Source organism: Punica granatum, chromosome 2 (assembly GCF_007655135.1).
Source record: "Punica granatum isolate Tunisia-2019 chromosome 2, ASM765513v2, whole genome shotgun sequence".
NCBI lineage: Eukaryota > Viridiplantae > Streptophyta > Magnoliopsida > Myrtales > Lythraceae > Punica > Punica granatum.
The window spans coordinates 8,021,181-8,042,882 of record NC_045128.1 but is presented as its reverse complement, the minus strand read 5'-3'; the positions used below and the strand labels follow the sequence as shown (position 1 = coordinate 8,042,882).

At 40.5% G+C, this 21,702-nt stretch overlaps 2 protein-coding genes and 1 long non-coding RNA gene across 8 annotated transcripts in view; 2 read left to right on the top strand and 1 right to left on the bottom strand.

Annotated features, from left to right (window-relative positions):
• Positions 1-17,152, top strand: part of LOC116195446 (TMV resistance protein N-like) — a 38,027-nt gene extending 20,875 nt beyond the window's left edge. The window contains exons 4-8 of one of the 6 annotated variants that reach the window (XR_004154657.1): positions 12,990-13,275; positions 13,388-14,464; positions 14,725-15,091; positions 15,233-15,311; positions 16,010-16,530. The gene's annotated coding sequence lies outside the window, so the exon portion shown is untranslated. Of the gene's footprint in view, positions 1-12,989; positions 14,465-14,724; positions 15,092-15,232; positions 15,312-16,009; positions 16,531-16,828 lie in introns of those variants that run through there. The other 5 variants (XR_004154656.1, XR_004154654.1, XR_004154655.1 and 2 more) reach the window with 5 other exon arrangements.
• On the bottom strand, positions 245-6,274 carry LOC116195454. Its single transcript, XR_004154660.1, has 3 exons — positions 6,239-6,274; positions 6,079-6,137; positions 245-315 (listed from the first exon to the last, which is right to left on the bottom strand). It is a non-coding gene; the product is annotated as an uncharacterized LOC116195454 (long non-coding RNA).
• LOC116195452 (toll/interleukin-1 receptor-like protein) lies at positions 8,891-12,514 on the top strand. The gene is made up of 2 exons (XM_031524659.1): positions 8,891-9,370; positions 11,428-12,514. Exons 1-2 carry the CDS (start codon positions 9,177-9,179, stop codon positions 11,573-11,575), a joined length of 342 nt encoding a protein of 113 aa, XP_031380519.1. The 5' UTR covers positions 8,891-9,176; the 3' UTR covers positions 11,576-12,514.
• Positions 17,153-21,702: the final 4,550 nt, after the last annotated feature.

The following is a 21,702-nucleotide window of genomic DNA, read 5'->3' as shown; positions in this document are numbered from 1 at the left end:
GGCAATGCTCGTCTGCATCATCATCATCATCGATCGATTTCAGAGGAACATGTATTGCTTGATTATCGGTGTCACAGATTAATACGCCGATAGAAATATGTAATATGTGGGGATAACGGGGTACATGTACCCATTGAACTCAATACTTTGCCAACATTGTGGCACATAAGAGTGAGCAGAGTAAGCATTGGATTATCCGATAGCTTCGTCCCTCTTGATCTAACCCCTTACTTGCCTTGCGCATGTCGGTATCGTTCGCGTTGTTGGTCACGGCTGGCAGATACGGCTTGAACCTTCGCTTCGGGGCACCACACACTGCAGAACATATCAAATGTCCACATCACATGTGATTTTAGTCATAGGTGTTGGGGTTAGGGATGTACTCAACCAAATAATAACGTAGCGATTAATCTTCCTCCCCTACTAGTGTAATCGAGATAGGAACTAATCAAATCAACCAACAAGCAGTAAAGTAAAACAACACCAAGAATTTTACGTGGAAAACCCCAATATGGGGAAAAACCACGGGACCAACTCCGAATCAACGATCCACTATGAAGGTTATACAATGTCTTTCATCAAGGGTAAACCCTTGGATCACCAAACTCAAGAGAAACACTCTCTTGGATCACCCAAATACTAAATTCGTCACCCACACCGGGTGGTTCACAAAATCAGCTGAAACAGCACCTACAGAGCTCGAATAGAAATTCTGACCGTTCAGAAGTTAGCCCCACGTGTTGTGAAGCTGCTGTCAAAATTTCGTCCCAATCGGAGTTCGTTTGATGTCCCGATCGAGATTTGATCTCCAGCTGCGCGCTGCCCCTGTTGAGCAGAATTCGGCTCTGCTCTTCCTTTGTTCTTTGTGCTGTTTTGCTGCTTGCAGCTCCTCTGCCGCTGCTGTCTACCCTCTGCTGCTACTGCAGTCTGCTGCTGCTTTTATACCTCAGCTGATTTGCTGAAGAATAAACCCTAACAAAAATGGGTTCTTGGGCCTATTAAACCCCGATAAAAGCCCAATACAATTTGAGCCCAACTTCCTCCAAATTGGAGGGATACCCAACAAACTCCCCCTCCCGACTATTTGGAGGCTTCAAGCATACCGGCTATACTTCGGCAAACATGAAGTTTCTCCCTAGCGAGAGGTTTTGTCATCATATCAGCTCCATTCTCATCAGTGTGCACTTTGTCTAGCTTCACCAGCTTGGACTCCAACACATCTCTAATCCAATGAAACTTGATATCGATATGCTTCGACCTCGAATGGAAAGTGGGATTCTTGCAAAGATGAATGGCGCTTTGACTATCACAGTGTAGAACATACCTTTCTTGCTTCAAGCTCAACTCCTGCAAAAACTTTTGCAACCACAACATCTCCTTGCAACCTTCGGTCACCGCAATGTATTCGGCTTCCGTTGTAGACAAAGCGATGCACTTTTGAAGCCTTGATTGCCATGAGATAGCTCCCCCTGCAAAAGTCATCAAGTATCCCGAAGTGGATTTCCGGGAATCGATATCTCCTGCCATATCTGCATCCGTGTAGCCCACTAACTCCGGCTTACCAGTGCCAAAGTGTAAACACACCTTGGATGTTCCTCTGAGATACCTCAGAATCCACTTAACTGCATTCCAATGCTCTTTCCCCGGATTGGAGAGAAAACGACTAACCACACCAACAGAATGAGCGATATCTGGTCTTGTACAGACCATGGCATACATCAAACTTCCTACAGCTGATGAGTAAGGAACTTTCTTCATCTCTTCTTTCTCCTTCTCACTTGTAGGACATTGCTTCGAGCTAAGTTTGAAATGAGAAGCAAGTGGTGATGAAACTGGTTTAGCATTACCCATGTTGAACCGATCCAAAATCTTCTCGATGTACTTCTCTTGAGAAAGCCAAAGTTTTCCACTTGATCTGTCACGAGAAATATGCATCCCAAGGATCTGCTTTGCCGGTCCCAAATCCTTCATGGCAAAGGACTTGTTGAGCTCCTTCTTCAACTCTGTAATCTTGCTCATATCATGACCAACAAGTAGCATATCATCCACATATAACAGTAAAATGATAAAATCACCATTCGAGAATTGTTTCACGAACACACAATGATCTGAAGTTGTCCGTGTGTAGCCATGGCTCAACATGAAAGAGTCAAACTTTTTATACCACTGCCGAGGTGCTTGCTTAAGCCCATACAAGCTCTTCCTCAGCCTGCACACCAAATGCTCCTTACCTTTAACTCGGAATCCTTCAGGCTGCTCCATATATATTTCTTCCTCCAAGTCACCATGTAGGAAAGCTGTTTTTACATCGAGCTGCTCGATCTCTAAATTTAGACTAGCTGCCAGTGCGAGAACAACTCGGATCGATGACATCTTGACAACGGGCAAGAAGATCTCCTCGAAGTCAACTCCTTTCTTCTGGTTGAAACCTTTCACTACCAGTCGAGCTTTGTATCGAGGTCGCGAGTTCTCTGTCTTCAACCTGTAGACCCATTTGTTCTTCAATGCTCTCTTACCTTGCGGTAGCTTCACTAGGTCATACGTGTGATTTTCAGACAAGGAGTTCATCTCCTCATTCATCGCCTTCAACCAGTGCTCCTTGTACTCATGTGCCACAGCTTCATCATAGCACTCAGGTTCTCCCCCGTCAGTCAGTAGCACATATTCATGAGGCGGATATCTTGTAGATGATCGTCTTATTCTATCAGATTGTCTAGGTAGATCTGCAGGCTCTAACTGTAACTGCGAGCCTGTATCATCCGTAGTCACATCATCATCTACCTGAGGAATCTCACCCCCAGTCGTGGTTTCTTCATACTCACCAGGTACCTCTTCCATTGGATGCTCTACATCAACCGGTACAGGAATAGAGATCTCGTGAGGATTGCCTACACTGGCCTTCTCTAACTTTTGCAAATCCTCGATTGTTTGGTCCTCAAAGAAGACAACATCCCTGCTCCTGATGATCTTCTTGCTATCAGGGTCCCAAAGCCTGTACCCGAACTCTTCATGTGCATAACCCAAGAAGATGCATTGTTTTGCCTTGGCATCAAGTTTTGATCTTTCATCTCGAGGAATGTGAACAGATGCCCTGCACCCGAATACTCTGAGATGCTTGTATGATACTTTCTTGCCGGTTCACACCTGCTGGGGTACATCTCCATCAAGTGCAACTGACGGTGTAAGATTAATAAGATTAACCGCTGACCTCATTGCCTCGCCCCAGAAAGGCTTAGACAGTTTCGCTTGAGAAAGCATACAACGAACTCTCTCAACAATTGTGCGGTTCATCCTCTCTGCAAGCCCGTTCTGTTGTGGTGTCTTCGGTACCGTCTTCTCAAGTTTGATACCGTGAGTCCTGCAATAGTTCTCGAAAGGACCTCTATACTCACCACCATTATCAGCTCTGACACATTTCAGCTTCATGCCTGTTTCTCTTTCCACTGCTACATGGAAGTTCTTGAAAATCTCAGTCACCTGATCTTTAGTTCTCATAGGGTAAGCCCAAACTTTCCTGGTGTGATCATCTATAAATGTCACAAAATAGAGAGCACCACCAAGAGATCTATCCGACATAAAACAAACATCTGTATGCACAAGATCAAGTATATGATGGCATCTAGAGGGACGACTTCTAACAAAAGAAACTCTCCTCTGCTTACCAGCTAAACAGTGATCACAGGTGCTCATGTGCATACCTTTAATGGGCAAAGACTGCTTTCTAGCAAGAATTTGAATACCTTTCTCACTGATATGCCCAAGTCTCCTATGCCATAGCTCGATAGGATAATCCTCAACAACATTAATTTGACCGGAATTGTGTCTGGCACGCAGCCTGTAGAGAGTGTCGGTCTTCTGACCCCGTGCCACAATCAACGAACCCTTGGAGAGCTTCCATCTCCCATTGCTGAATTCATTACTGTAGCCTTCATCATCAAGTTGACCCGTCGAGATTAGGTTAAGGCGAATTTCTGGAACATGCCTCACCTTCTTCAAAAACAACTTGCAGCCAAGCTCGGTCTCTAGACAGACATCACCAATACCGACAATCTTGCATGATTGTCCATTCCCCATTCTCACATAACCATAGTCCTCGGTAGTGTAAGATGAAAAGAAATCCCGATGAGGAGTGACATGAAACGAGGCACCTGTATCTGCAACCCAGGTAGAGTCCTGACATGTGAAATTCACATAAGTTTCATCACAAATGATGTAGGTCTCTCCATCACATGCCACTGCTGTAGTGCCTTCTTCCTTCTTGCTCTCACCGTTGCCATTCTGATTTTTCTTCAAAGCTCTACACTCCCTTTTGTAGTGTCCCTCTTTTCCACAGTGATAGCAAGTGACCACTTTCCTCGTCTTCGACTTTGATCTGCCCCTCGATTTGCCACGTGAGTTACTATGCTTGGAAGATAAATTTCTGCTTTGACTTCTCCCCCGTTGTTCAGTAACCAAAGCTTCAGACTGAATGGAAATTCCCGTGCCTTTCCTTCTAGTCTCCTCATTAAATAAACTGTCTGTCACCGTAGCCAACGATAGCTTCCCGTTTGGCGCAGAATTGCTTAATGCAACCACAAGTGTGTCCCAATTATCCGGTAGAGTCCCTAAAAGTAGACAGGCCTGCAACTCATCGGGTAATATTATCTCCAGGTTCGTCAACTGGTTAATAATATCCTGGAAATTACTCATGTGCGCAGCCATATCACCTCCATCCTGGAAACGAAGATGAACCAGCTTCTTCACGAGGAATGCCTTATTTTGTGGTGTCTTCCTCGCATAGAGATTTGTCAATTTATCCCACAAAGCTTTCGCATTTGTCTCCTGAGCAACATGATGATAAATACTATTGTCTATCCACTGCCGAATCAAACCAATAGTCTTCCGATTTGTGCGTTCCCAAGCCTTGTCATCCTTATCTTTGGGTTTCGCGGAATCCCCTTCAATAGGATCGTACAAATCCCTGCAAAATAGAAGATCCTCCATCCGAGACTTCCATATAGAGTAGTTGGTTGCATTCAACTTGAACATAGATCCTGTAGATTCCTCCATCTCGAAAACACCGAAAAACTCAAACTTCTCTAACCCGAGGCTCTGATACCACTTGTTGGGGTTAGGGATGTACTCAACCAAATAATAACGCAGCGATTAATCTTCCTCCCCTACTAGTGTAATCGAGATAGGAACTAATCAAATCAACCAACAAGCAGTAAAGTAAAACAACACCAAGAATTTTACGTGGAAAACCCCAATATGGGGAAAAACCACGGGACCAACTCCGAATCAACGATCCACTATGAAGGTTATACAATGTCTTTCATCAAGGGTAAACCCTTGGATCACCAAACTCAAGAGAAACACTCTCTTGGATCACCCAAATACTAAATTCGTCACCCACACCGGGTGGTTCACAAAATCAGCTGAAACAGCACCTACAGAGCTCGAATAGAAATTCTGACCGTTCAGAAGTTAGCCCCACGTGTTGTGAAGCTGCTGTCAAAATTTCGTCCCAATCGGAGTTCGTTTGATGTCCCGATCGAGATTTGATCTCCAGCTGCGCGCTGCCCCTGTTGAGCAGAATTCGGCTCTGCTCTTCCTTTGTTCTTTGTGCTGTTTTGCTGCTTGCAGCTCCTCTGCCGCTGCTGTCTACCCTCTGCTGCTACTGCAGTCTGCTGCTGCTTTTATACCTCAGCTGATTTGCTGAAGAATAAACCCTAACAAAAATGGGTTCTTGGGCCTATTAAAGCCCGATAAAAGCCCAATATAATTTGAGCCCAACTTCCTCCAAATTGGAGGGATACCCAACAATAGGCTCTCATATTATTTTAGTCTCAACAACCAGGAAAATGCTCTGCTTGCTAGCCAATATATCATCAACCTCATATCGCAACAAGGCATCCTCTTACGAAAACAGAGCTCAATTCGGTTTTAGCTTATTTTCGGCTCATTTCAAATTCACTACTTTGTTCTAAATTCATTTCCAACATTATTCCGTACTTTGAACAAAGGAATTGAATTCAACTCAACACGCTGAATTGAATTCTAGCATTTTTAACGAGGGGAACAATCAGTGATGGTTACCTGGACAGAAGTAATTATCGGGCAGCTTCTCGAACGGAGTTCGCTCGTTGTAGATGTACCTATATAGTATATACGCAGAAATAATAAAAACCAATCAGGATAAACAATATTAACGTCGTTGGGAGCAATACAGTGTGATCGCATTCGTCACATGGCTTACCCGCAATCCCGGCAATGTAGGCTTCCTTGGAGCCGACACGCATGGAGAACCTCAGGCTTGTGGTGGCGGTGGTGGTATTGGTACGTGCCACCCGGAGCAAGAGCTAGTGAAGTGAAGAGGAGGAGGAGGAGGAGGAGGAGGAGGAAGACTTGAGGGCCGAAGGAGATGCTAGTCTTGTCCGACGGAGGCCACCGGCATTGTTCCCGGTCGGGCTCGGGGCAGGGTACAGACACTGCACGGCCGCCTTGGAACCGGGTCGGAGTGTGATGGCTTTCTTTTGAATTCTGATATGGGTCTGTGTATTATGGAAGAGGCAGAAGGGAAGGGGTTAGATGGATGGAGATGAGGCAGCAAAAGTGAAGTGTAGAGTGGCTGTCATACTGCCCATACAAACACCAAACCAAACCAAGAGTAAACAACACCTCTGTGAGTCCACAGGCTCGTGGAATAGCATGAAATTGCCATTGGAAAAAAAAAAGAAAAAGAAAGAAATTGAAGAGGTGCAGATTTAATTCCGGAAGAGTGATATTTTATTTTATTTTTATTATTATATTTTTTTAACAAGAGTGATTTTTTGTCCTATAAATTTGACATTAAGTCAATTTTGATCGTATAAGATCTAAAACTATCGAATTAATCCTATATATTTGCTCCGTAAGATAATTTTCATCTTATAAGTTTTGAAAAAGATATTTTTATAGTTATACATTGGCTTTCAATTAAAATGTGGTCCTATAAGTTTTGAAAAAGAGAGGCATTTTTTGTCATAGAAGTCACCAAATGGACCAAAATTGCCTTACAAAGCAAACTTATAGGATTAATTCGACACTTTGAAACTTAGATGATCAAAATTTATCGAAGACTAAATTAACAGGACAAAAAAAATTATATTTTTTCCGTGATCTATATATGGATTTAAAAGAGGAAATGAAAAGCTAATAAACAATACATCTAACCTGAATATAGTCTATCGTTGAACCTGCTTCTAATAAATGGTACGTCATATAGTATTTGATGAGTCAGCTGCTACGTCAGAAAATACTAAAAAGTGTCAACAGAGAGTTAACAGAGTATAGTTTATTACAACAAATTACGAAATAAAGTTTTATACCACTATTATAATTAACCCTATGTGAGTGATAATATTCTTTTTATAATTTCATAATAATAATAATAATAATAATAATTTATAGTTAAACTTGCTTCTAAATGTATTTATTAATTAGTCTTACGTGAAATTAAAAGCAATTTAAATTGGATTTTTCATATATTTAGTGCTATAAATTAAAAAAATCACAACATAAATAAGGATCAATAATTTTAAAATAATTAAAAGAACAAAAAGTTTGTGATGTTATGAAATTTTTTTTAAAAAGTTAGATTTGGGAAAAACTTTGATTTTATGGAAATAAAAAAAATGCCAACTCAAATTTCATTTGGCAAGTTAGTACCATTATCATTTGTACGGAGGAATTGATGTTTTGGTAGGTGTGAATATTGAAGTGAAATTTTGTAAATTTATATGATAACAAATAAAAAAATGGATTAGTTGGGACTTAATTGGGTTTTCGAACACCATGATTCATAACCCAAAAAAGAACAATTGTTTTTATTTTTTAAGGAAACAAGACTCTTATTTACTATTGGGGTTTTTACTCCATATATTTCATGGTTTCACCCATTTCTCCAATCTATTACATTGTTTAAAAATTACCTAGAAAACTCATGGTTTACATTTGGTTTTAAATCTATCTTAGATTAATTTTTCCGTCAACATCTAACAGTATTGTTGACATGGAACGTAAGTGGGCCCCATCTTTGTCACTGTAGCCCTTCGCCAAGGATGGATTTGAGAAAAAAATTAAAACAATGTGATATATTCGAGAAAAAAAAATTAAAATCATGATATAGGTTTGTGGCACACGTACGTTTTATTGACGCATAAATTGACGGCGTTATAAATTTGAAATAAAATGTAAATAATAAGTCTTTTTTGACGAATTTTAAAACATGTGATAGATTTAAGAAACAAATAAAATCATGAAATATCGAGCATAAAAACTCATTCATAATTTGCCACCATTTCAAAGCTGGAATATTGCCCCCCAACAATATACATGACATGGAAATGTGGTAAGAAGTATAAACAGAATGAGAGTCGATCTTTACAAATTTGGTCACATATCTATTGCGAAAAAAATTGCAGTGTTGGAATCTATTTACTTGGCAAAAAAAAAAAAAGAAGCAGCGTTGGCTCATCATATCGACCCTCATTAATGTTTTACCCGTGCCACCTGCAGGGGAAGCGCGTCCAACATTCTAGCTTCAGCCAAGATGATATATTCCAGAGAACAATTTGGTCAAAGCGCGTCTCCATAGAACCGGCCAAAGGGAACATAATGGAAATTCATAGGCAATTGCACTCGTCAGATGACCAAATAAACAATAAAAGAATTGCATGGATTAATAGACCAACAACCAAAGCATTTAAATCTCATTTCTTTTCTTTCGTATTCAGTACTTTTTAAAAATTTGATTTTTAAAATTTGATTAAATTCATGTAATTAATGTAAATATCTATTTCCCTAAATGTCTTGTACACAATCAATTTATTAAATAAAATATAATTAATAAATAATCGATTATGAATGCGTTGATCTTACGCGTCTCATCATGTATAAAGACATGAAAAAAGGAAACGAATGAAAAATTTTTTTTAAAAAAAGAAAGCCATCAGGAAGCACTGGGGCCCACACATTGACTCATCAGTCTCCTTCCCATTCATCTGTTTGTTTTACGATCCATTGCTGAATTTTTTCTGCCCATTGAGCAAAACTGATGCAAGATTCTACCGGCCATCGAGAACTCCAAGATATGCGTACCAATCTTCTCCAGTAACTTTGCTGCCAGTGCGTGGTGTCTCCGAGAAGTTGAAAGAATGGTCGAGTTCAAGAAGAAGATCATGCCGATTTTCTACACAGCCACACCAGACGATGTTAAGCTACGCACGGAATTATTCAAGAAGGAACTACGGAAGCACGAGAAGAAGCATGGAAAAGAGCAAGTGAAGAAGTGGGAGGAGGCTCTCAAAGTGGTCGCCGGAATCAAAGGGCAAGAAGTGAAGCCTACAGGGTAAGTCACTTCTTCATTATCTTTGAATAGTCTCAGTTTGTGCTTCTTTGAGGCTATGTAAGGAGACACTCTCCCGGTTGCCCTCGTGCCGGCAAACCAGATCTAGCCTGGTTGAGGCTAGATTTAAGGCTAGATTTGGCCTCGCTGAGCCAGATCGGGCTCGAGAGGCTCACAGTGGGTTCGCACTAGAGGCGACAACCCAGCCAAGGGGCTCGCGAACCCTGGGTTCGTCGAATTAGGCCTCGAGGCTAGAGAAGCCATCCTGAGCTCCCGAGCTTGGTTCGACCAGCCCTGGGCTTGGCTGGGAGCCCCTAGCAAAGCTCCGGCGAATCAGGGAAGAAGGCAACTCGTTCATCAGTGTCATCGTTTTCCTTTTGTTTTTAAGTTAATATTTTTTTAGTTTAAACTTTTATGTTTTTAATAAATATTACTTTAAATTTTATTTTTAATATTTTTTGGGTGAATTTAATAAATAAATTTTAATATTTGTTTTATGGGGCCATTTCCATCTTTACATAGGAGGGATAATTTCTTACTTTGATCCTATCGATTTTATCAAACCAACTTAAAAATTGGTAATTCACACATTCTCTATTACATCTAGTCAAATAAATAAGTTCCTACGTAATTATAATTCTATTACTTATTAATTCATATTACATACTTATTTCACTTAAGACCAATTCCATTACATTGAAACAAATGTTAAAAGTTTTAGGGGAGGGAAAGGATAGGAGAGGGGAGGGAAGGGGAGGGCGAGGGGAGGAAAGGACATGGAAGCATAATCTATATATAATATATAATACTTGGAGGATTTAATCATGTTCACGACACCTATTATTTTAGGTACATTAGACTGCGCCATGTGTCCCGTATGTGTCCATATTTCTGTCATCCACGTGTTTCTCCTTAATTGCTCCTTAATTACATAAAATAATTGCTCTTATTAAATAATCTATTATATATATTTAAAGTAGACTCCCATTAACAAGAGTCATCCATTCGTTCCACGGCTTGTTAACAGGAGTCCACTTTAAAAATATTTAATAATTAGCAAGTTCAGGCAAGTTCGTGGCTTTGAGAAGAGCACTTCATGAGAGAGGATGTGAAATAGGCGCTCGTATGGGGGAATCCACAGAAGGGAGGAGACTTGGAACGAGGAAGGGGGAAAGGAAGGTCTGGATTCGGTGGCAGTTTCCCATTTGGAATGAGGCAAAGGGGAGAGAGTGCTCGGACTTGATGACTGTTGATGGGAACTTTTTTTTTTTTTTTTGGTTGGATGAATTTGATGGGAACTTATATAAAATCGTTTGGAGATGGCGGGAACAAAGAATCTGGAAGTGAAAGAATGAAAGGATGTATTGGAAGCCGTGTGTGAAAATGTCTACACATTTTTATTATGGGTATAAATAAATATCTATTGTTGAATTTATATAAAACAATTTTTTTGAATAGGTACTAATACGAAAAGCCTTGTCATATCAAAAATAAAAATTACCAATAGAAAGTGTTTTAATATATTGAATGGGTGAATGGAGTTAAGGAAGATGTCCATATACACTGAATGGACAAAAGAGGAATTCAGAGAAGTGTACATACACAGAATGATAAAATGAGAATTTTGAGAAGTGGAGAAACACGTAATTGAGCTTCAAACTTTTATATATGTAATAATAGATAGATTATGTGCTTATTTTTTTAAAAAAATGTAATTATCTTCTCTTATAAATTAATTTTGTTTTATAAGATAAATGCACATTTATATTATTGCGAGAACAAACTATCTTGATTAATAGCTCTAATTTGTGGTACGTGTGTGATATTGATATAATTTAGTTCTGAATTTTTATGGCTAGAAACTAATTCGGAAGGTCAAATACAAGAATATCATTGTTGGATGCATTTATTCATATAAAAGAACAAAAATATAAATTCATTTCCAATATTTGTTTCTATAAACAAACATAATTAAACCAACCCGTGCAAAGCACGAGCGAATAGCTAATCTATATATATGATGCTTTCTTTCTCTAAGTATCACCACGCATCACCTGCAGATTTGCGGAATTCAGCATGTTGTTTGTCAACACACTTCTGCGCAAGTTGAAGGTGAAAACAAAATATTTGGCTGGCAGCCTAGTTAAAAGAGATGATCATGAAGAGGCTGTAATGGAACTGTTGGACATCGACTCAAGTGATGTATGAATCATTGGCATCCATGGAATGGGCGGCATCGGTAAGACGACTCTTGCCAAGGTCATCTTCAACCAACTCTCAGCTAGATTCGACTGTTGCAGCTTCCTTGAGAACATCCAAGAATCCTTAAGGCTTTATGGTCTTGAATACTTGCAAAAGCAGTTGGTGGAAGATCTCGATCCAAAGTTGAAAAACTTTCAAAAGATCGACACAATCATAATTCTCGGAGAAAAATTTCGTAGGAGGAGGGCTCTCATTGTCCTTGATGATGTTAATCACAGAAAACAAATAGAGATGATAGTCGGGATGTTGGGTTGGTTTGGCTCTGGAAGCAGGATAATCATAACGACTAGGGACAAAAGTATTTTCACCAGAGAAGCTTGTACTCATGCTATGGGGGAGATGGATCCTGACCAAGCTCTCCAACTCTTCAGTAGACATGCCTTTGAAGAAGACTCTGCTCCAAGTGACTTCTGAATTCTTTCAAAGGAAGTTATCCCTCTTACTGGAAGACTTCCTTTGGCCATCGAAGTCATAGGTTCCCTTCTTCGTAACTGTGAGAAGGAGAGATGGAAAGCAACAATTGACGAGCTAAAGAATGTGCCCCCTCAAGATGTTTTAAAAAAGCTGAAGATAAGTTTTGATGCATTGGAGTATAACCACAAACAGATATTTCTTGACATAGCCTGCTTTTTCATCAACAAGGAGGGATCGAATGCAATTCTAATGTGGAAAGCTTGTAACTTTTTCCCTTATGTTGGAATTGCGGTCCTTGTTTCCATGTCTTTGGTGAAAATTAGGGGCAATAAATTTCAAATGCATGACCTGATCAAAGATCTTGGAAGGGAACTTGTTCGCGAGGGATGCTTTGATGATCCTGCCAAGGGTAGCAGGATATGGTCAAGCAAAGAAGCAAAGGAGCTATTGAAGATAAAGCAGATAACATATGTAATGAGTGTTTTAATACTCAAATCATTTGATCTTTTTATTGATTTACGATATTTTCTAGCAAAGGTCTACGGTTGCTAATTATTTCTTTTTTCAGGAAAAAGAAAAAGTTCAAGGGCTCTTTCTGGAGAAATTATATGGGGACGGCATTCTCAAACATGAGCAGTTTTCAGGTTATCAAAATCTAAGATTACTGAAATTGGTGGGTGCAAAGCTGACAGGTGACTTTGAGAATCTCCTTCCAAAGTTAAAGTGGTTCACGTGGCAACGATGTCCTTCCGATTTCGTTGCGACCAATCTAACATTGGAGAATTTAGTGGTTCTTGACCTTTCCGACAGTTTTATCACTGAAAACTGGGCTGGTTGGAACATGATTGAGGTAACATATCCAAGTACCTGAGAAAACTTGTATTTTAAAGTGATTCTTCTTAATACGATCCTTACATTTATTGCGATGTTTATCGTTATGAAACAGATAGCAAAGAATTTGAAGGCCTTAGACCTCACTGGGTGCTGTAACTTGACAAGTACACCTGACTTGTCCAACAATGACGCTTTAGAGAAATTGATTCTCAGAGGATGCCGTAATTTAGCTGAAATACACGGCTCCATCAAGAAGCTGACAAGACTGAAGCATCTTGATCTTCAGGGCTGTCCTTCTCTCGGAGGGTTGCCCGAAGAGATAGGTTCGCTTGAAGATTTGGAAGAGATTTTGGTGGAAGGGAATCATGGAGCTACTTTCCACTTACCAGAATCAATTGGTAATTTACACTCTCTATCTGTCATGAAATTACATCGGGTGGAAATTACGAGAATTCCCTACTCTATTGGAGGATTGGTGAATCTCACGCACCTCTCTATGCGCTATTGTAGTGGCATGAAGACACTTCCAGACATAATCGGAGGATTTGGAATCATTGGTTGAATTAGATCTGGACGACACAAATTTAAGTGCATTGCCTGACTCTGTTGGACGACTAAGTAAACTCCTGTGGTTGCGGTTAAGTTCAACGAAGATAGAAGAGCTTCCTGACTCTCTTGGGGATTTGGAATCATTGATTGAGTTACAGCTGTCCAACACAAATTTAAGTGCGTTGCCTGACTCTGTTGGACGACTAAGTAAACTCCGGCGGTTGCGGTTAAGTTCAACGAAGATAGAGGAGCTTCCTGACTCTCTTGGGGATTTGGAATCATTGGTTCAGTTATATCTGGACAAGACAAATTTAAGTGCGTTGCCTGACTCTGTTGGACGACTAAGTAAACTAGAGGTGTTGGGGTTAGATTCAACGAAGATAGAGGAGCTTCCTGACTCTCTTGGGGATTTGAAATCGTTGGAAACATTGGATCTGAGTTCATCCAAACTGAGGATTCTACCAGATTCTGTGGGAGAGATGTCTGAATTAAGGCACTTGTTGCTGGATGAATGCAACATAAGAAAGTTGCCTAGTTCTATCGGGAAGTTAGCAAGGCTAGAATATTTGGAGTTGGGAGGTTTGAGCTTGCAATGCCTCCCGCAGCTCCCAGATTTCTCCAACTTGAAGAAGCTGCAGAGCATTGATTTCGAAGATTGGTTCGTAAAAGTTGCAGGGACTAAGATTGACAAGCATGCGTGTGGAGTTGCTCGGAGGAGATGGTCAGGTTTTCCTGCCAGATGGGAAATTTGACGTCGCTGGATATTTCTCACGCTTGGAAAATCTCAAGAAGTTACGTCTAAGCTATTTGAACTGGGATACCTGGCGGAATTAGATATCCGGTACTGCGATTCCCTGGAAATGATTGGGAATCTGTCGGAATCGAAAAGGCTAAAGGGGATCTTTATAATGGAGTGCTCGAAGCTAAGAGAAATCAGAGGCCTCAACAAATTGTTCTTGGCATCTATACAGATCGAGGGCTGCGGATCTGTGGGAAGTTTCGATGAATTAGAAGTTGAGAACAATGCCGATTGATGAGGTCAATATTCATAGCATTACAGCACATATGGATATCTTACTTGATATAACAATTACGCGCAGTAAATTATGATAATCATACGACGATATATCAGTTACTTCACACTAATATAATAATTTATCAAAGAAACTTATCGATTTCTAGATTGACAAAAATCTATCAAAGAAACTTTATGCACTTTTAATTTTATATTTGTAGTTTTCCAAATATATAAATTTACGCATTTATAAAGAAAGTCTGAAGCTTCATCTCATCATCAGAAAAGAAAAAAGTGTCTGCCTGCAATTCCGCACCTTACCTAAAAGGAAAGATCCAGAGAGAGTGAAGATTCAGTACTGCAGCAATGGCGGGGTTGCAGAGATCTGCGGTGTCTTTCAGGAGGCAGGGCTCCTCACTCCTCAGGCCTTGTGTGGGACGACAGGTTCCTCTCGGGGAAGCTCAACCAAGTGAACAACAAAGCCGGCGACGAGGCCAACAAGCCGAAAGATCCTGACAGCAGGAAAGAACCGTCCCGCGATTCCGAGAAGCTGTCAAGGACTGCCTGCAGTCCTCTTCCCCCGATTGAGACGGCGGCCCTGGAGAGGAACCACAACTACAACCACACTTGACCTCTTCTCCCAGAACACGGTCAGTACACATACATGCATCACATTTCTTTCCCTCACTTTCGCGCAAAGATCGAAACTTTACTCCATTTTCTCCACATTTGGTTCGCTGGGTCTCAGCAATCTCTCACCTTGTCCCCTGTTTTTCTTGGTTTGACATCAGGAAATGCTAGACTGTCCAGCGCGGCGGTGCAGGTTCGGCAAATGGGGTCCTTTCTCCGCCGCCAAAATTAGAACTTAAGGTGGTTTCCTACACTTGACATCCTGCTTTCTAAGAATGCACAGCTGGGAATGAATGAAGTACTTGAAGCACCCACAGATTTTAGCAAATAATACTTCACAAATTCTTCCAAGCAAAAACAGAGTCGCTATATCGCTTTTATTTTATTTTTACAAGAGTGATCTATATATGGATTTAGTAGAGGAAATGAAAAGCTTTTTTCATTTAGAACAAGGAAATACTACAATTAACTGAAGATTTTTTGCTATGGACACACATGATGAAAGATTTAGTACCGTTTCCGTGAACCGTTTTTTTCACTTTCTTTCTCCTTTCCCCTAAAAAGGCGACATGAAACTTCTTAGATTGGTATATGAGGATAAACTCATGTTCAATTGCAAAAAGACGTTTCTTTCCAGCCATCATGTTCGGATTTTCTTTCAGTGGGCTAATATCGAAGTCTCAAATTTTCGAGTTAGAAACTGGTTATAGAGCCAATCTATCAAAATGAACGATCAGACTGTCATATAGATGTTAAGAAAATGATCGGACGTCAAAACTGTTCCAATTTGTGATTCCTATAATGAGAACCAAACTAGTCTATTCACACTTCAAAGACCGACTCATAATCCTTCCTTCTGAGACTTCTCAACTTCATGATTTTTGCTCTGGTGCTTCAACCTTCTGGTACAAAACTGACCTCCTCTGCTGTTGCGCCAGCCAGGAAATGTATGGAAATCTAAGGGAAAAGAAGAAGCCTCTGTGGGAAGACAAGAAGTTCCATGTGGGAAGCTTTCGGCTGAAGAACAGAGAGCGGTTGTTTCTAGGACATTCCCTGGGATCACCGGACTTTTCAATGGAAGATTGTTACGCGCATGCTTGCGTGTCTCTTACCCGCATGGAAGCATTCTGCTTCGGTGCAACAAGATCAGTGATCGCATCAGTGAGACAAGGTGCAAGCTTTTCGTGATGACTTCCACATACAACAACTCAAGGTTCTATGCTAATGGCAGGAAAAAAACAAATATGATGAACTGAGTAACAATGCATGCAAATGTCAGTCTGAGCCATGATACTATAGATTAGGAAAAATATCGATCCTGATGCGGCAACTTGCCTCTTAAGCTGTTCTGGTATTGACATTTTAAACAGGTTCTGAACGTGAATTGAGGTCTTGCGACGTGGCCCCTCAGGTCTTGTGATATTTCATCCAAATAAATCAAACATGTCAATTGTTAGCACCTTGTCTCACTGATGCGATCGGGGACCAAATTGACACTTCCCGTCAGTATGAAGACTTTCCCTCCAAGGAATAAAGCTCATCAGACCCCCAACCAAACTAACGGCTTCCTAGATGATATAGAGATGAAGGTAGATAGTGAGAGAAAAAGAAAAAAGACAGAACATACGTGCTGCATATGGAAGCATTAAGAAGAGCCAACCAGATTCATCGCTCGGAGTCCTTCCAGTACTGTATATTTGTAAGATTGAATTATAATCGTGTGTTTCTTTGCTTTTAACTGGGTGAATTACGTGTAGGAGTTCTCTGATACCTCATTTGATGATATGAGAGTCGTGCTGGACCGAGAAGTTCTCAACAGAGTTGGTTTCATGATCAGCATGCAAGCTCTTCACAGGAGTTCTTCTTGATCAGCATCTTTCCATGGGAAAACTCATCAAATTGCTGAGGCCTTTCTTTAAAAATAAAAATAAAAAAAGGTTTGCTGAAAAGAGGGAGAATTTCAAACTCTTGTTCTTCTGTTCTTTTTAAGAACAGACTTCATGTGGATGTAAAAATTGAATAACATCTGAATGTTTTTATATTTTTATTTTTTCGTAATATGATGGCATAAACTGACTTTAGCTTTTGTTTAGTCGTAATGCTGCACTCTGGTGGTGGAGAACTAAGAACCAGCATCCTACTGGATTGTACGAAAACAACTTTCAATCTTCTCCAATCGTTGAACTGGAAAGTCCACTGAGCCCCGTTCGATGCAAAACCCACCCTTTTTCGAGTTCTCCGTCAGTTGGACAAACGTAGGAATTATACCTTGGATTTACACAAATGTGCCATTCGGTTATGAACCTTCAGGGGAGTGATTGTGCACATATCTTGTATCACAGCAGATTATGTTTATTCTGTGGAAGAATGAGTTTTGACATCTCCAATGATTGGAGCGGAGTCCTTGATTTGGCTATTAAAGCGGTCAGTGTGTTTGAATCTCTCGTCTGTGGTCCGAAGGGCGAATTCGACTGTGATTGCTCCTGGACAGGTTGCGAATGACATCGGAAGCCCCGCACAAGATGCAAAAGAAAGCTGGATCCTCGATTTACAAATCTAGTGAAGAAGCTTCTATAAGCAATTCTGAAGGAAAAGAAGAAGCTTCTGGTAAGCGCTATTCCCCCCGGACAAAAGAGAAGCTCGGAACAACTGCTGATTCGTGTTCTGTCTATTCCAGTTCCAGAATTCCAGTGATCAAGGAACTGACTGATGTCGTCACGGCTTTGAACAATGCCCCTTTTCCCAGGTTAATCATGGTTATTGAGCATCTACTAACAGGCTCACATTGACGGGATCAAGGACTCTTTTTTTCTGGTCAGAGAGGTTCACATTCTGGAGGCTCTTAAAGGCATAAAACCACTGTCAATTACATGGAGCATAAGCTACGACCTTTTAGCTGTGGCTTAGAAGAACTTCTTCAGAAATTTGTCATTTTGAAGAGATCGATGCGGGAGCTCAAGCCGGTCTTGAAAATCTTGTTGTCCACCGAAGTCGGAGTTGCTGATGTAGCAGATAAATAAAAACACATAAGTTTGAGCCATTTATGCAGCTGGTGGGAAAGAAAAAAAAATTTGATTCGAGTCTTCGCCATTCTGTTTCTTCTCATTCACGGGATTGAGTTCGACTCAAAATCTTTCACTCAATAAGAAAATTTTTCCCTTAATATACAGTTGTCTTTTGCTTTCTAGCCTCATATTATCTGTGCTCTCACCGTGAAATCTTTCCGAGTTCTTTGCCCGAGGAAGTTTCCTTAACCAATAAATCATCATGAGAAATCTTTCGGGTTCAAATTTCAATTCAATACAGTAAATGATAAGGGAACAGCATTAGTAAAGAATTTTGCCATTTCTACTTCCGGAAGACCAAACTATGCTAACCCACCAAAAGTTAGTGCCCTGCAATTTATCTTCTAAATCAGCGATATGGAAGAGGAAGGAGAACAAACGTGTCAAAACAGACTTGTGCACGATCAAGCACCACTAGTTTCTTATGATCGCTCGTGTTGATGCACCTAGTCTTGGTAGACCTAGGTTCGGTACCACTTTTAAGAGGACATGACTATCACTGGATGTGTGTGGCTGGAATTATCAGCCGAGCGACCGATCTCTAATCTTCCGGGGAGAACTCCTTGCTGGAAACTTCACCTTCTTTTTTCCTTCCAAGTTGCTTATAGAAGCTTCTTCACCTGATTTTTACGGTCAAGATAACTTATTCTTCTTCTCTCTCTTGTGGAGAGCTTTCTTTATGTCACTCCTGACTCGTTTAGGAAATTTTTTTGAACTGAATGATTGAATAGTCATATGGATGAGAGGATAATTATCGGATACTCAAATGTCAACTGTTACAATTCGCATCCACTAGTCGATTTTTAATTCTTTACCAACATCCAATAGATAAACATAAAAAATCAGAACTTAACGTGGTTTTTTTTAACAGGGATCGCATAATAGGGTCGTAAATGTCGGAAATCAATCTTATGCTTGATATCCAGTTGTCTAAGAATGCATAGCAGGAAAGAAAAAAGTAGTTGAAGCGGCCAAAGATTTCAGCAAATAATACTCGAGTATTACATCTAAATATGTCCCCTCGAAATAATAGCCAGATCTTATTTCTTTCTTTAAGGTTTCGCCAAGAGGACTCGAGAAACTGTAGAGAGGATTAAAGTGCATAACTTATTCTTGGCAGGCACAACTGAAACAGTTTGAAACTTTTGTGGCTGCATAAAGATAACAGGTAACTTCAGGGGCCCAATTGAAAACATACTGTCGGTATAAATAAAGACTTTCCCTCCAGGGAAGCAAGCCCAGAATTCCCCCCCCCCCCCCCAACTAAACTAACGATAGGCTTCTTCTGATTATTCAGAGAGAGAGAGAGAGAGAGAGAGAGAGAGAGAGAGAGAGAGAGAGGAAAGTCTCGATAATGAGCACAAGGTTTATCTCTCAGAGCCATTTCCATACATTCTCGGTATACAATCGTCTGTTTCTTTTGTTTTAACTAGGTGAGTTACGTGTAGATGTACCTTTGCACCCGATTTGATGATTCTCGAGTAGTGCTGGACCGAGAAGTTCTAAACAGAGTCGGTTTCAAGATCAGCATGCAAGCGCCCCGCAGTAAACTTCTTGATCACTATCAATCATGTGAAAACTCATCATTTGCTAAGCCTTTCAGAAGAAACAAGAATTTGCGGACAGGATGGAGAATTTCAAACTCTAATTCTTTCTTTATAAAGAACATGACTCCCTGTCGATGAAAAAGTCGAATAACATCTGATTTCATGCTGTTCTTGTATTTCTTTTTCAATAGTTACAAACTTTGGGACTTCTTATATCACGAACTGACATCAGCTCTTATGTTCAGTTGTAATGCTGTATTGTTTTGGACTACTATGTCGTGGCCATGGCATCCCATTCGATCATGTGCAAACGACTTTCTATCTTCTCCGCATGTTCGTTGGGTAAGTTCACCGAGCCATGTCCAATGCAGGACGCATCCTTTCTCGAATTCTCTGCCAATCGATGAACGAACTCAGGGATTGCACCATAGATTTACTCTAATGCATCACCCGTTATGAACCTTATGGTGAGTGATAGTGCACATATCCTGGCATTGCAGCACATGACGTTTTTTATGTTTGGTGAAAAAATGAGTTTGGGCTCATGTAATTTTTTGAATAAGGGTCTCCAAATGATCAAAAGAGAATCCCTGAATTGGCTATTAGAGTGTTCAATGCGGTTATATCTCTCGTCAACAGTCCGAAGACGAATTCTTAGGCGACCGGGAAAGCTCTTCTAAATGTTACAAACGACATAGAGACTATTGTCCGTGAGATGAAGAAGAGAGCTATTGAAGAAACTTCGAGAAGCAATTCTGATGGGAAAGAAGAAGCTTCTGGTGAGGAGTATTCCCCGGAAGAAGAGAGAACTGTCACAGAACGGGCAACTGATGTTGCTGCTGATACAGCTCAATTGATCAAAGAACTGACCGATGGCTTGGAACGATGCCTACACCCCCCACGTTGATCATGCTTATGGAACGTCTACTGAGAAGCTCCGTCAAGATGAGGGTTCACATAAATGAGATCGAGGACTCTTTATCTCCGGTCAGAGAGGTTCACATTGTGAAGGCTCTTGAAGGCATACAGGCCGCTGTCGATTACATGGAGGGTATGCTAAAATATTATATCTATGGCTTAACGGAACTTCTTCAGAGATTTCTCAATTTGAAGAAATTGATGTATAAGCTCAAGTCCGTCTTCGTAAACTTGCCCTCCCCCAAGTCAGGGTTGCTGGTTTAACAGATGAACTGCAGCGCATAGGTTTGGGCCGTTAAGCATCTCGGTGTGCTTGATAAAGAAGATGGTTGAGTCTTCGCAATTCTGTTTTTTTCTCATCCACGGGATGGATTTGGACTTGAAATCTTTCACTCAATGAGAAATCTTTCCCTTGAAGTGCAGTTCTTATCTTTTGAGTTCTGATCACATACAATTTTGCTCTCAAAGCGAAATTTTTTACAAGTTCTTGCTTGAGAAAGTTTCCTTAACCAATAAATCCTCGTAAGAAATCTTTCAGGTCCACTTTCAATCCATTAAATGATAACGTGCAGGCGGCCAACAAATTGATAATTAAAGGACAGAAGTCAATGAATAGTTTTGGAATGTCTACTCTAAATCACCGATTTTGTTTTGCGAGGAGGAAAATTTTTTCGAAAGGGACATGAGCACGATATAGAGCCTATTGAATTTCCATTGAGCTCATACGGGTTTTTCCCACACGTTGTCACGTGCCCTTAATCACCTACCCTCAACAATTGATCTCGAGCCAGGCTCTTCTTTCGTGCTCGGGGGGTGAGGGGCTAACAAGAGGCGCTCTTTTGGCTACTCTCGGATATACTGGACTTGGCGTGGTGTTGGTGCGCATGCACATAACCCGAACTTTAATACCATATTGAATTTCCACTAGAAAAATACGAATTTGGGCTCATATCCACTTAAAAGCTCAAGCTGATAAATGGTAGTACCAAAATCATATACTAACCCTTGGATTTTCCTTTTTTCTTTCGATGTTAGATTTATTCAATTTTATTCCTCATAAGAACTTCCATAATCTTAACTATCTGGGTAGATACAGTTTTA

What these genes read in the sequence shown, in the direction of transcription:
- LOC116195452 (XM_031524659.1), top strand. Translation starts at nt 9,177, where the DNA reads ATGGTCGAGTTCAAGAAGAAGATCATGCCGATTTTCTACACAGCCACA. An exon ending in CAAGAAGTGAAGCCTACAGG is followed by an intron (nt 9,371 to 11,427) that starts GTAAGTCACTTC and finishes CATCACCTGCAG; the next exon opens with ATTTGCGGAATTCAGCATGT.